Source organism: Artemia franciscana, chromosome 6 (genome assembly GCF_032884065.1).
Source record: "Artemia franciscana chromosome 6, ASM3288406v1, whole genome shotgun sequence".
Lineage (NCBI taxonomy): Eukaryota > Metazoa > Arthropoda > Branchiopoda > Anostraca > Artemiidae > Artemia > Artemia franciscana.
In genome coordinates, this window is record NC_088868.1 from 3550244 (window position 1) to 3565988 (window position 15745).

At 36.4% G+C, this 15745-nt stretch overlaps 1 protein-coding gene and 1 pseudogene across 4 annotated transcripts in view; one reads left to right on the forward strand and one right to left on the reverse strand.

Annotated features, from left to right (window-relative positions):
• LOC136027923 (monocarboxylate transporter 14-like) overlaps positions 1–14967 on the reverse strand; it is a 35378-nt gene extending 20411 nt beyond the window's left edge. For 3 of the 4 annotated variants that reach the window (XR_010617698.1, XR_010617699.1, XM_065705367.1), the window contains exons 1-2: positions 9368–9421; positions 4363–4564 (exon numbers count right to left, since the gene is read on the reverse strand). Coding sequence is in view for 1 of the 4 variants with exons in the window: in XM_065705367.1 (XP_065561439.1) it covers positions 4363–4564; positions 9368–9406 (241 nt within the window). In the remaining 3 variants the exon portion in view is untranslated. Of the gene's footprint in view, positions 1–4362; positions 4565–9367; positions 9422–14951 lie in introns of those variants that run through there. The other variant, XR_010617700.1, reaches the window with a different exon arrangement.
• Positions 14968–15318: 351 nt separating this feature from the next.
• Positions 15319–15745, forward strand: LOC136027834 (histone H4-like; annotated as a pseudogene).

The following is a 15745-nucleotide window of genomic DNA, read 5'->3' on the forward strand; positions in this document are numbered from 1 at the left end:
GCCTCCCTTGCAATTATCATACAATCACTGCTACTATAACAACTCACTGCAGCACCAAGCCTCCTGAGACGAACACAGCTACTCAAGCGTCTTCTCCATCCCAATCTATTCAAAGCCTCTCATGCAATCATCATATAATCACTACTACTATTAACAACTCACTGCAGCACCAAGCCTCCTAAGACGAACAAAGCTACTCATGCTTCTTCTCCATCCCGATCTATTCAAAGCCTCCCTTGCAATTATCATGCAATCACTACTACTATTAACAACTCACTGCAGCACCAAGCCTCCTGAGACGAACACAGCTACTCAAGCGTCTTCTCCATCCCGATCTGTTAAAAACCTCTCATGCAATTATCATACAATCACTACTACTACGAACAACTCACTGCAGCACCAAGCCTCCTGAGACGAACACAGCTACTCAAGCGTCTTCTCCATCCCAATCTATTCAAATCCTCTCATGCAATCATCATATAATCACTACTACTATTAACAACTCACTGCAGCACCAAGCCTCCTAAGACGAACAGAGCTACTCATGCTTCTTCTCTATCCCAATCTATTCAAAGCTTCTATTTACACCCTCCCAAGAAGTTCCATTTTCCTTAAATCTTTCCTTCTGACATCCTGCCATCCCATTCGGGAACGACCTGCTTTTAGTGTAGCCGTAGATGGTTGGCCGACAAGGACAAGCTTTGGCAATTTGTCATCCCACACCCAGAGAATATTTCCTTGCAAAATCAACCTCTCTCTTATTATAGCCCTAGAAAGCGGGATTGAACTACATTTTTTGTATAACTTACTATTAGAAATACGGTTAGTCAGACCGGTGTTCAAAGAATTCCGTAAATAATCTCTCTGGAAAACATCTAACAAATCCTCCTCCATCTTTCGGAGCGCCAACACTTCAGAAACATATTTGCTTGACACGTCAGAAACATATATTTATGTCATCATTATTGCGTCCAGTATTCTAATCTTGGTTCACACATTTATTCTCAAAATCTTCCCAACTTTTTTCAAATGTAAAAAAACAAAACAACAAAGGGCCTTGGCTATTCTACTTTAAACATCTTCACTCTGCCCAGGGTCTGTACTAATAATACTACCTAAGTAAATGAAGCTATTCACTTGATCCATCTTCTCGTTACCCTGCACAACCTCTTCAACTTTACTTATTCCTATTCTCCTACCTTCAAGAAAAGACATCTAAGGTTCAGCCCTAATCCTAATAATATTTCCAACTTCAGAAAGTTTCCCAAAATCTTTCTTTCGCTTTATTTCTATCAATATAACTTTCCCCCAAAAAATCTTTCCTTAAATTTGTAAATTATTTTTATTTCTCTATAAACTACAAAAGATTTTCCCCAATATAAAGAAAATTTAAAATTCCATATTTGTCCCCTGTCATCACTGTGGCTTCCGATATTCTAATCTTGGTTCACATATTTATCCTCAAAATGTTACAAACTTTTATCAACTGTGAAAAAAACAAAAACAAAGGGCTTTGGCTATTCTACTTTAAACATCTTCACTCTACCCAGTGTCTTTATTAATAATACTACCTGGGTTAAGTGAATCTAATCACTTGATTTATATTCTAGTTACCCAAAATCTCCTCTTCAACTTTACTTATTCTCACTCTTAAACCTTTAGAAAAAAGCTCTAAGGTTCAGCCCTAATTTCAGTAATTTCCCCGGATTTAGTTAAATTCCCAAATCCTTCTTTTGCATTATTTCTATTGATAGAACTTTCCCCGAAAACTTATTCCCTTAAATTTGTCAATTCTTTATATCTCCCTATAGACTGTAACTAGATTCTCCCAATATAATGAAAGAATAAACAACATGAAACTTAGAATTAGTTAATTAAGAATTAATTAAAAATTAACTTACTAGGATTAGTCAATAGATTAATGAAATTAATTAAGAATATAACTGCCAATTCAAACCGTAAATGGCGAAGGATACGTTGAAAATTAAAAATTAAAATAAAAAAATCAGACTTTGTACAATACAGAGATAAAAGGAGTCTTCATATTGATTTATCTACGAAAATGTTTTCAAAACTTAAGCCTATAAATAAACTAACTATTTCCACAATAAAAAAAACGTGGGAAATCAATTAAAAAGCTGCAACTGCTTCCAGGCAGCAACGACACTACCAGAGGATAAAATAACCAAAATTTTATATTCCTAAACTGACAGACATTTTTTTTTTTTTTTTTTTTTTTATATATATATAAAAGTGAAAAACAAAGACGAAGAAGGGTGTTTCGACAAATTTCCTAGCTCTTCAATAGGGACTGTAGCACACTTCGAATAGAATACTAAAAGAATCCTTGAAAACTTTAGAAGCTCTTTTAGAACTTTTCTCTATTTATTCAAATGAAATCCCAATAAGAAGAAAATACTCCCAATTCCAGGAAAAATATATACATATACATTATATGTTCGTTTATAAATAGCTATACATCTTTAATGATTTATCTAAAACATTTTTCTGGTAAAAAGAAATGGCTTCAGGGAAAACAAAATAATAGCCAGACAAGATATCAAAACAAGGGAATCATATCTGAAAGTCAATATTCTGCAATTTTCCTATGGCTGGGTTCTTATGAACAATGTAAGAAAATGGGAATTCTCCACTATCCCCTCTCGTTTGCATATATGCTTTGACGTTTAACCATAGCCTGCAGACATCACTAGAAAATCCATCAATCACTTGGTCTATAAAATCACCTTTCAACAGCAAACAATCATCAGACATAACCTACTTAACCCTGAATCACACCTGATTGACGGCAACCATGCCTACCTTAAAATCATTTTGCAATCCTCAGCGTCGACTGACCGTCTCAAAGACAAGGGGCTCTTTAGTGAATTTCCCCAGCAGAACAGAAACATACAAAAGCTGGGCTAAACTCTAATCTTATCCAGTCCTTCCACGAGCATTTGAATATCATGGTTGCAGCAATGGCGGCAACCTAGTAAAGAGCGAACCAAGGCCCAAAGTAATCAAAAGTTTAAAAATACGTTTAAATAAAAACTGACAAGCGAGAGTTTTTCAGAATTCTAAAAATTTAGGGAAATATCAAGACCTAGTTTGTTTGGAAAAGTTTCTCAAAAATCGATTGTAAAGACCACGCTCTTTATTTTCATTAAAAAACTGTTTTTGAATTAATAAATTAAAAACCTGCTTGATATTCAGCTGATTAATTAGAAAATATTAATAGAGTTACGCATATTCTGCTACGGGCATATTTGTCTACGGGCAGCGTAATCGTCAACTATATGCGATGAATATATATTTAGAACAAATAAAATAAAAATTAGCATATCCTGGATTTGCAGCAAGTTTTGTATAATTTGGCTGATTACACTTGTCGTAGCAGTAAGCAACAATTGTAACAAATTAATAAAAAAATAACGAATTAATAAAAATTAACAAAAAAAACGTTTGATGAAAGACGAACAAAACATAAAAGATAATGAAGAAAACCAAGAGAACCAGGGTAATTTTCTGCCAGCTAAAAATAGAAGCGAAAAAACAGGGAAGTTTTTTTTTAGGTTTCACTTGAAAAAGCTATATTTTTTTTTGTATGTGTCTGTATGTGTGTGTGTTTCAGCACCGAGTAAGGCTTTGCGGAAATCCTTGCCGAAAAATTTGTTTCTGTCTTTTAGATTATTTTTTCAACTGGCTCAAAATCATCCTGGTTCTCTTCACTTTCTTAATTATTTTGTGTATTTTCGTCATTTCTTATCAAACGTCATTTATAGCCAGCGAGGTTTTAGAGTGTATTCAAAAAAAAATTAGCCACGTTTTGCTTCGTTTTTTTTTTCAGCCAGCTGAAAAAAAAAAACAAAGCAAAACGATAGACTATGTTAGGATTCACTTCAAAAGGCTAGTTTTTTCTGTGTACGTTTGAGCACTGAAAAGGGCTTGGCGGAGATCCTTGACTTTTCTTTCCCCATTTCGTTTTTTCTTTTCAATTCGTGTTTCCAACTGGCTGAAAATCATCCTTAGTCTCTTGTATTTCCTTTTTTTATCTTTCCTTTTATTAAACGTCATGTATAGCCTTTAAGGTCTTAGAACACATAGAAAAAGTACTGTCAGAGCATAAATGAAGAAAATACTGAGCGATTAAGCGAGTAACAAAAGCAAGTAACTTCCTCACCCTCCTTACTAAACATTATTTTTCAACTTTCCTTATAATTTTGAATTGTTCTTATATGATTCACCCATTTCTATTTTCAAATCCGTATCCCCCCTAAAATAATTTTTTTTTATGTACGAGCCTGATTAAGAAACATTTAGAGAGTAAATCAATCAGAAATCAGCAATATGGGTTCTTACCAACAGTCATGTAGACTCCAGCTAATAGAGAACCAGCCCAAGCAACGACTCCTTTTCCAACTGCAAATTCATTTACAAAATCACCTATGAAAACGCCAAAAGTATAGCAAGTTCCATCAACGATTAGATTACACATGAACGAACAGAAGACGATGACCCACGCATATCCTCCGTTCACCGGTCCAAGAATATATTCGTCCATCTAAAAATAAAAGCAAACATTAAAAAAATTGATCAAAGACAATAAATAATTATTCAACTGAATAATGTATTATAAATAAAAAAAGGTAAAGGTAAAGGATACGGCATTAGACTTTACAGTCCGTACCGGTGGTGCTGATCTCCGTTTCTAGGCCCTTCAGCCAGGAAGTGCAATGGGGGGTTGGGGGCCAGCCATCCTGTGCTTTCGCACACCCTTCCTGTTTACCTTCCCCAGATTTCTCCAGGTACCCATTTAGAGTTGGGTCGACTCTGGCTAAGCTTACAGAGTCACGCCACTGACCCCCGTCCCAAACTGAAGAATTGGGTACACTGGGATTCGAACCCGCGTCCTCTCAGACAAGGGATCTCGAATCCAGCGCACCAACTCATGGACAGGAAAATTAGAACTTGATTTGCTTAGCTTGGTTACGAGGAGACTTGCGCCACAGATTATGTATTAGATTTCACCAGATACCTAACCCTTGGCAAAATGCATGAGCCGCTGTGTTCCTCAATTATATTGGCTATCCAACTATATCCCAATTATATAGCCAAATTATATTGGCTATCCAACAAAACTAGCCAACCCGCATTATGTCACTGGATTTGAATGGATAACCCTCCACCCCCGCTTGGAATTTAATAACGCTCCCCTTGCTCAATGTCATTAGATGTCGTTAACTTTGATAAAGTCATATATATATATATATATATATATATATATATATATATATATATATATATATATATATATATATATATATATATATATATATATATATATATATGTTTTTAACTACGTAAAACTTGCGAATATACAACATTCTTTGCTGTCCCATCGTCTGTGCATATAAATAGATTGTCAGGTTTACCGACTCTTGAACATGCAACGCATAATGGTCCATGGGAAAATAATCCGTATTCAGATCTATACCTCATGATTCTATTGATTGCCCTTGAGCTTTGTTATGGCGCGTAACGAGTTACGCGCACTGGAACGAGTACGCGGAATCGTACTAGATTTGCTCTCTTTGGGGGAGTTAGGGGGAGGGGTTCAGTGATTTGGCGAGTTTGGTGCTTCTGGACGTGCTAGGACGATGAAAATTGGTAGGCGTGTCAGGGAGCTGCACAATTTGACTTGACAAGTCGTTTTCCCAGATTCGACCATCTGGGGGGGTAAAGGGAGAGGAAAAATTAGAAAAAATTGGGTATTTATAACTTACGAGTGGGTGATCGGACCTGAATGAATTTTGATATTTAGAAGGACATCGTGACTCAGAGCTCTTATTTTAAATCCTGACCGGCATTAAGCCTCTTATTTTCCTTTTTAAAGCAATCTATTGATTCATAAAATTTTGTTAGAGCTCATACCATATGTTCTCTTGGCTCTTAGCTCTTCTCGCCTCGTCACAAGTGCCATATGAGCTCTTAGGTCTTGTTCAATTTTTGTGTCTAGAGATATATTACTGTATATAAAATTATATATAGTCAAGTGTGAGCTTCTGGAGTCAACAGGGTGGAGTCAAACGGTACTATCGTTTACTGTATAATTTATTGGTTTAGAATTTCCAGGGCTGCCAAATTTCAGGTGAATCTCAGCACTTTAAATTACACTCCTGACTTCAAGTTACACTGCGCTTCAGCCGAGGTTATTGATAAATTTCAAGTTTGTATGATTGTAGAACCGAAATGGGCCTGTGGCCCCTATAACTAAAAATACAACCAGGCTTCCATTTTTACAGACATGCTTATAAAAAGATTATTGTGTTCAAGGTATTAAGTAGCGAACCTTACTCGGGATCTGTAAAATGATTATTTTTGAAAATTTATTCTAATTACCCGTTGTAGATGTTCGGCTGCGAGCCCAAGAAAATTCTAAAGCGTATTTTATATTCAGTACCTAAAAGATGCTAAGAACGGAACGGTACGGAACAAATAGAGAGACAGGGTTTGTAAAAAGGGAATTCAATTAAGGTATTACCAACATAAAGTTTAAAAATTTTATACCTAGAGCGTTACATCAAGTTTTAACATGAATTTACAGTTTTACAGTTAGGATCTACGAAGTCGGAACTTCTCACATTGTAGTGTTTTTCTGGTTCAATTACCCACCATTGTCAAATATTTCTAGAATAAGACGTTTGTTAGATTTTATGCTTTGGGATAATAATTGTCAGCTTTAACGATGAAGGGCCTCCAATAAGAGTTTCCACTGAAAGATATAGAAGAACGGTCATCCCTCACATAGTTGAAATTTTAAATCAATAACCCCCCTCCTCCTTCTATTTCATTTTTGACCTTGTCTTCGGCACAATCCTTTCATTAATTGTAAAGTAGAAAAAATACGAATCAAGAATAAAATGGTCAAGAAAATTTTTTACACAAATGAAAAATAAAAAAGGTCCAACTACAAGAAATAAAATAAACTTTATGCTATTAATGGCAAAAACAAAAACAGAAAGGGTGGGGAATAAAGAAATCACAGGCTACAAGAAAAATATTGCCGAATTTGCATTCTAAGTCAAATACTGTAAAAATAACAAAAAAAAAACGCTTAAAATCAAGTCAAATTGGCTGTTAAAATAGAAATATTTACGCTGTATTAGTTGTTTCTTTGTTTTGCGTCTTCTTTTTGGACATGTGAAGAGAATTTGGCTCTATTATAGCTCGTGATAGGCTTTTTGAAAATAAGTATTATCTTAACTTAAATCAGCTTTGGTAATATTGGACATGCAGGTTGCGTTGGTGGTATGCATTTGAGACATTCCTTCCCCTGCTCCCTATTTTAGGGGAATTTTCCCCAGAGAAAATCGCTCTTCCCGACGATCAAACACGTTCATGAAATATCATTGAAACTTATTCGGCTGGTTGCGGAAATTATGTCTTTTGGACAAATTTCTTGGTTAACATTTGACAACAATGGCTTATCCGTGCTCGTTTGGCAGTTGTTTCTTCATTTTTAGAATTACACTGAAAATCATTCGCAAAGCAGCTGGTAGAAGTCCTAACATCAAAGTTCGATAGGGTCAGTGGATCCAAAATATGATCAACTAGGGTCAGGGGAATCAAAATATGATCCTATTGGGTCAGTCGATTTCTAAGTATGATCTAATAGGGTCAATGGGTCCAAAATATGGTCCAATAGAGTCAGTGGATTCAAAATGGGATCCAATAGTGTCAGTGGATTTAAAATATGATCCAATGGGTCAGTGGATCCAAAATATGATTCAATAGGGTCAGTGGATCCAAAATATGATCCAATAGGGTTTGTGGATCCAAAATATAGAAGAAGACTTTAAGTTTTATTCCTCTTGGTTCAGAGATGACTTCTTTTCTTCATTCGAAAACCAGCACGGGGTCCAGACAGATTTTTTTCAGCTTTGACAGATTGTTTGGGGGAATCTTTAGCTTTTCTTCTTCTTGCCAGGCACAAAGTTCCTTGCCAAAGTTAGTTTTCACATGTATTGCAAATTCATTCATCTACGTACCTCGTATGCTAGTAATACGATGACGAACACTCTAGAGGACTTGCACTGGTATTGAAAAATCGCAGAAGTAGTTGACTTTATATCCCTGTGATTTTTACATCGACATTCCTCTTTTGCTAAAATCCCGAAATATTTACTGAATGTATTAGAAAATTTTGATTGTTTAAGACATAAACCGCCTTTTTGTGGGTTTGCGAGAAAAAGAATTTTTGCTGAGGGTTTGCAAATCTTTCCTCCCTGCGTGCAGGCATGTCGTAATAACATTTTATAGTTCATAAATAATTGGTAAATCTTCTTAGTAACCGCATGGCATGTTAGGTTTGCATTATTCCCTCCTATTAGAAAGCACTTCCAACGCTCATGGCTAAGAATATAGGTCCATAGATACCGAGACTTTCTTTAAAATGATCATCTCCCCAAATGTCAGGAGTAATGCTATCAGTTAATTTTTAAATATACATGGACTTTTTGTGGTTAAATTTGCAATTTAAGCAAATGTTGTGAAATAGGAAATATACAATATTTTTGTAATTTTTCGATTAACTAGGTCTATTACCCTGATGATAACGCTCTGAGGTCTATATCTTGATAAGGACATATGGTGAAAAATTGCGAGTTTCGACGGCGTTATATTTGCATAAATGCTCCTCCCAAGCATCACACTTGCATTATCAGATGCAAAACCAATACACTTTTCAAGTGATATTTTCTTTTCGCTTAAAGTCTTGTAGATCAGGTTTTTCAGGCCTAGTGCTGTTGTATCCTCGACTTCTGGGATAGCCAGGAAATCTTCCTTGACTTCGCAAGTTGTGCCATTGTAATATCGTACAATTATTACAAGGTACTTGGTACCACACCTGTCAGTACTTTCGTCAGCCATTAGGGAATATACTGACTCTTGCAATCTTGAGCTAAGCTGGCTGATAGCATACGGGGCAATCACGTTTTTAATTAGCCCCGTTGTTTTTGTCCTTCCGCATGCAAGACGTTTCACTACTGACGAATCAGGTATGAACTTCTGCAGTAGTGCTGGTAAGCTATCCATCATGCTCATCTCTTTTGAGTTCGAGGCTACCCAGGCTGACATAGCCAACTCTAAAGCTGTCACCTGTCGGCTTATTATCTCTCTTTCTTTCGCTGCTCTGGACAAAACAAGGTCTTTGCCTTGTCCGTCAACGATAATCACTTGATTCTTCATCGAATCAACTTTAGACATGTGACTTGCAGTCACTGCATGTCTACGTAAATGAGATAGCCCCCCAGTAATTGTCCTTTCACAGAACCTGCACCAAGGTTTTGTTTTGTCTCTTGCATACCTTTGGAGCCAGCCCTGCAGGTCTTTTTCTTCCATCCATTTTGCACTGAATTTCAGTATTTTCCCAGACTTAGATGGTTTCTTTGTAGAGATTCTCCGTTTGGTTATGGTTACCAGTTCACAATTATCATCTTCACTTTCGTCTGTCATTTCTTCATGATCACTGGCTTCATCCCCAGTGTCATTACTTTCAGTATCTGATTCAGCAGAGTCACAATCTTCACTAACTGATTCACTGGTTCTATTCTGAGAGCTGTTAACCTCTCTAACTGGTTCACCTTCATTTCCTTGTATTGTACTGTCATTTTCTTGGGACTGGTCTGTTTTCTGACTAGAATTTCCTGGCACAACCTTCATATACTTTCTAATGTCCATTGTTCTGTAATGTATAAATTTCAATAAACACACTGGGAAAAGTGAATTTCTTTTGTAAAGTACATAGTATTAAGCAAAATCACAGACAGCAATAGGCTACGGCTTTGCTGGACAACCTGGACCCATTTAGGTCTAACGTCAATAACTGTCTTCACTTGTATTATTCTTAACTATAACTTATGAATCCTAAATAATCCTAAATTAAGAATGTTTTTGCTTCTTTGTGCATTCCCTTAAAATTGCAAACTTGTTGAGCAGTATAATCAAGTGGTGGTATTATGACATGCTGAAACAGACTTATTTTCCTTTTGACACACAGTTGGCTTACTTTGCTTCTCTTGTAGTCTTTTAGTTATGTAAGCCACAAAATGAAATGTAACACATAAGAAACAACCAAGGTATACCTGGGGACTATATAATTACCCAGATTTCAGCTAGTTTGATGTAATACTTGTAAACACCGGTGGGCGATAATAGGTTCCAGTGCACAATAACTGCCAAATATAACAGGATGTAAGATTTTATTGCTCCTGAATCTGCACAAAAGAGAATGTACATATGAACTAATGAACCAGAATGTACATATGAACTAAGAGTACCCCATCAGGGGACAACAAGTATTCATAATAAAATAAAATTCATTGCTACTTTAACAATAAAAGTAGAACTGCCGGACTAGTTGGACTAGTTATTTGTCACCAGAACGGACTAGTTATTTGGACTAGTTATTTGTCATCAGAATGTACATATGAACTAAGAGTCCCCCATCAGGGGACAACAAGTATTCATAATAAAACAAAATTCATTGCTACTTAAACAAGAAAACTAGAACTGCCGGACTAGTCATGTATATTAACTATTTTTTTGGTTAGGACTAACCCCTTGGGTTCATTAAAAAATAATTTGGAACTAGCCCCATTGGGTGAGTCTACTCTCCCTACTGGATGGCACTAATTCACAGGTGGATTAGTTTACAGACTTTCTCCTTTCAAAACTAAAAGCCACTCTTCTTGAACTGATTTTCCTTCAGTGAAGTGAAGGCTTCACTTCACAGATTATAGAACTGGCTCTTGTCTTGCCTTTCTTTTAAAATGATATTTGTTGGGTTCAAGATCAGTTTTCAGCATTTTAACCCATGGCAAGATGTTGTATCCAGTGGGGCAAATTGAGTCTTCTGTCAGTTGAAATCTGGAATTCCTGGGGCAAATTTCTGACAGAGCTTCAATATCTATCTGACTTAGTTTGAGCTGTGTTACCAGTTCTGGCATCTTGTTGGTGATAACATCAATGTTTGCTGTCACAATGTTTACAAGTTTTTGGGTGTGTCTGGGCAACTTTTGGTTATAAACACTATTATTCTCAATTACAGTTGAAGTGGCTGGATTACAGCTGAGGTACGCAGAGCAGCTATTGAGGGACAATGTAGAGGGGCATGGGGACATAAGTGTTAATTCACTATTTTTTACTTTCACAGAAGTTTGCTGTTACATTGTTATTATTACTCACATATAAACTATTTACAGGGGGGGCTGAAATGGTAGGAGGTAGTGGCTATTTTTCCATGCTCAAGCAGCTTGCTATCAGAATTGCTTGTGTTTGCCCATTTTTGTGATTTTTCTTTTTTAATCACTAGGTCTGTTTCTCTGCATGCCAGTCTCTTCTTCATCTTTTCCAGCAGGGTTTTTCTGGTGTTGCAACCTTCGTTGAAACTGTTGCTCTAGAGTCGATTTGTGCTGGTAGGATGCATCCAGGATAAGCTGCTTTTCAGTAGAGCGGGTTACTACGAATAAGACTGGTGTGTGTTGCAGTGGTTGCCCAGCCGTGAGGGCTTAGGCTGGTAATCTCTTCACAGTGAAAATTTTGGTTGCTATTTTGTAGGTATCCTGGAAATATTTGGCAAGGAAGTCTTTGTCACTTGCTTGGATTGGAATTCTGTATCTGCTGATGTTGAGTTTTTATTGCTGCCTGTCTTGCTTGCTTCTGACTGTGTGGTGTAGGTGTTCATCTAGTCCATCTGGTACAAGCTCTGTCACTTGTGAAGTCATTGCCAAGTCAACAATCGCTTTTACCTTGCTAACATTGCATTTTGTGGCAAGTTCCTTGTGCATCTCTTGGAGGCCCTTGTTGTCAGTTGACATTATGCTAGCAGTATGTCAATATTTGGCAAGGAAGTCTTTGTCACTTGCTTGGATTGGAATCCTGTATCTGCTGATGTTGAGTTTTTATTACTGCCTGTCTTGCTTGCTTCTGACTGTGTGGTGTAGGTGTTCATCTAGTCCATCTGGTACAAGCTCTGTCACTTGTGCAGTCATTGCCAAGTCAACAATTGCTTCTACCTTGCTAACATTGCATTTTGTGGCAAGTTCCTTGTGAATCTCTTTGAGGCCCTTGTTGTCAGTTGACTTTATGCTAGCAATGTCGTCATGTACTTCTTTTTTGAAAAATTCATGAGAGAATATAATTTGAGTTTATGCTATCAAGTATTTCTAGTATACCCTAGTGTTACCAACAGAACTTGAACAAAATTAATGGTTTTACTGCTACTGCTACTAACAACTCACCACAACACCAAGGCACCTGAGGCCAGCACAGCTGCACACTCTCCTCAATCCCAATCTATTCAAAGCCTTCCTCTTTTCCTCTTTATACCCTCCATTGAACTTCCAATCTCCCTTAAATCTTCTTTATAACATCCTCATATCCCAACTACAAACAACCTGCTTTCCATTTAGCCCTGGATGGTTGGCCAACAAGAACTATCTATGGCAATCTTTCATTACCAGAATGTGTCCTGGACAAGTCAACCTTTATCTCATTACAGCTCTTGAAAGTGGGATTGAACTATATTTTTTAATGTTGATTGTTTGAAACATGGTTAGTCAGCTGGCTACCCAGAACAATCCATTGGCAATATCTGTGGAAAACATATTGCAAATTTTCATCTAGTTTTTGGAGTGCTTGTGCTTCAGAACCATATTTGATTACTGTCATCTCTTTAGCTTCCAAAATTCTAATATTGGTTAACAAATTTATCTTCCTAACTTTTCAAACTTTTTTCAACTTAAAAAAACACCCTGAGCCAGGGGTAGTTTACTTTTAACGTAGTTAGTGCTCCCACTGTTTTTTCTAATAATACTGGCAAGGGAAGTGAAGCTGTTCACCTAATTAATCTTTTTACTACCCATTTTCACCTTTTCATCTTGTCATATTTCTAGCCTTAGTGACCTTGTCTTATTAACATTAATTTTTAAACCTATTCTAGCACACCAAACTTGCAAAACCTATTAAAGCTCATTCATTTTGCTCAAACATTCATTTAGAACGGATGTTTTTCCTTCCCAGTTGATTCCATGTTCTGAAATTGCCTTTCTTGTGCTCCTTAAGGCAAAGTCTATAAAATTGATCCATATTAAGGGGGATAAAACACAACCTTGCTTAACTCCCAATTTGATATTAAACAAGCTGCTAACCTCATTTCCTACCTTAACCACAGAAGTGTTATTCTTGTACATAGCACTAATCACTTTAATATGTTTGTCTGGTATACTATACAAAGATAATACCTTCACTAAAGCTCTTCCATCAACAGAGTTGAACGCATGATCATAATCTATAAAACTGAAGACCAAAAAAGATAACTTTGAAGACCACAACTGAGGACCAAATGTGTTTGATAACTCAGGCTCTCCTCAATTATTAACCTAAGGTTGGAAGTTTGGTTGGTACATCCTCTACCTTTTCTAAAACTCCACTGTTCTTCTCTTATTACTTGGTATATAAAAAATCTTAGTCTAAAAAGTATCATATTACTAAGTATTTGTTACCTACAGAGACCAGACTAATGTCTTGATAATTACCAAACTTACTCTTATCACTTTTCTTATGCAGTAGTTTATTTAGGATTTCTTAAAATTGCTAGGTACTTCCCCTTTTTCAAAAATCATTATTTAGTAAAAGTATTTTGTATAAACTTTGTATTTTGTATAAAAGAATTGATTGTACAAATTTTGTAGGGGGTTTATTGGATTCCTAGTTGGAAGTTGTAGTGCCATCTTAACCTCATATCATCCTGCAATGCATTGGATAGAAATTTGGAGATGGCCATTTGTTGTTGTAGAAACTTTGAAAACAAATCATTTTATTGGAAATCAAAAGGGTTAGTACCCTTTTTAAAACTCAAAAGTGATTGGAGGGAAATTAACCACCCTCTCTTGTCATCCATTTCTCTAAACACATCCAAATTTTGAGATAATCATTTTGTTGAATGCAACTGAAAGGACTGGAATTTAAGTCTTTGAGGATGACCCCCCACAGTCCCCAGGACAAGGTAAGTTATGTTCTGGGGGCATAAAGGCTGATTGCATAAACTTTGGAGAAGGAAGGGGGGGGGGTTGATTAGTAATCAAAAGTTGCACTGCCATTTTTAAGATTAAAACATAAAATCACAAAGAAAGGATAAAACAAGGACAATAAACAGCTATTTTTTTAAATGTTTTTCACTGGGTTTATTCTGTCCTTGTTTCATCCTTTCTTCAAAATTTTATTTTTATCATGATTAGCCAGGGTGATATCCCCACCCCTGAAACTTTGTATTTTCCCGTAATGCATTTTGAGATGGCCAGATGTTGTTGTAGAAAATTTCAAGAATACTCATTCAATTGGAAAAGGAAAGGGCTACTGCCCTATTTATTAGGCGAAAGTGATTGGAGGATAACAAGTCTCCTTTCCCTGCATGCCATTCAATTCCAAAAACACATAAAATCAAAATTTTGAGATAACCATTTTGTTCTGTGTTGTTGAAAACTCTGGAAATTATGTCTTTGATAACTCCCACGCCTTCTCAAGATTAAATAAAAAAAACAAGTTTTTTGAAATGAAAATGATATTTTAACCCATCTAAGGGCTAGAACTATCTCATATGTGGAGTAGTAATACAGAATCCACATATATGGGTTAGTACAGTACCCAGTTTTGAACCAACTCAATAATAGGGGTTAGTTATAAACAAACAGTTAGCAATTTAGCTAATGTACATAACTGCGTTGGGCTGGGACGTTGCATAGCAGTTGGCCCTCACATTACAAATTTGTTTGGAGAATTTTACCTTAGTTGTCGTCGAATTAAGGTCCTTTCTGCTTCTTCTCGAGCCTCAGGACCTTGTTCTCTTGGTTGATTCCTTCTCTTCTATTGATATAAATAATTTTTTTTACCTTAGTTGGTCACATTTGAAAATACATTCGAAATTCTTGCCTGTCAATCTGATAACTTGCAGTCGCGGATTTTAAAAATCCCTAGAAGGCTAGAAACAACGAAGTCGGCACGACTTTGAAAATCCCTAGCAGCGAAACGAAACGATTTCGACTTGACTCGAAAAATTACCGAAAAAGTGCCATTTTATGGACAAAAAAGTACTACTTTCACAAAAAAGTATTTAAAAAGTACTACTTTCACGTAAAGTATCCAAAAAGTACTACTTTGATCAAAAAGTACTAAAAGTAGTACTTTCGTACTACCCGTGGCAACCCTGGAGCAGATATCTAGTGTCTAAATTTATATGGAGCGACAGCCGCGCGATAGAGTAACAATTTGTGGGGAAAGCCTTCAGTAGTATAAATTAAACGAGCTTTCAAGAAAACTTGTTAGTTTGTCAAAAACTTTAAAGCTGATTGCTACGGTATCGTATTAAATATGACAGGAAGAGGAAAAGGAGGAAAGGGGCTTAGAAAAGGAGGCGCAAAACGTCATCGCAAAGTTCTTCGTGACAATATCCAGGGTATCACAAAGCCAGCAATTAGAAGACTGGCCCGCCGTGATGGTGTAAAACGTATATCTGGCCTAATTTACGAGGAAACCAGAGGTGTTCACTAGAAAATGTTATTCGCGATGCTGTCACCTACACAGAACATGCCAAGAGAAATACTGTAACTGCTATGGATGTAGTCTACGCTCTGAAGCGTCGAGGTCGTACATTGTATGGCTTTGGTGGTTAATTATTTCCACATGC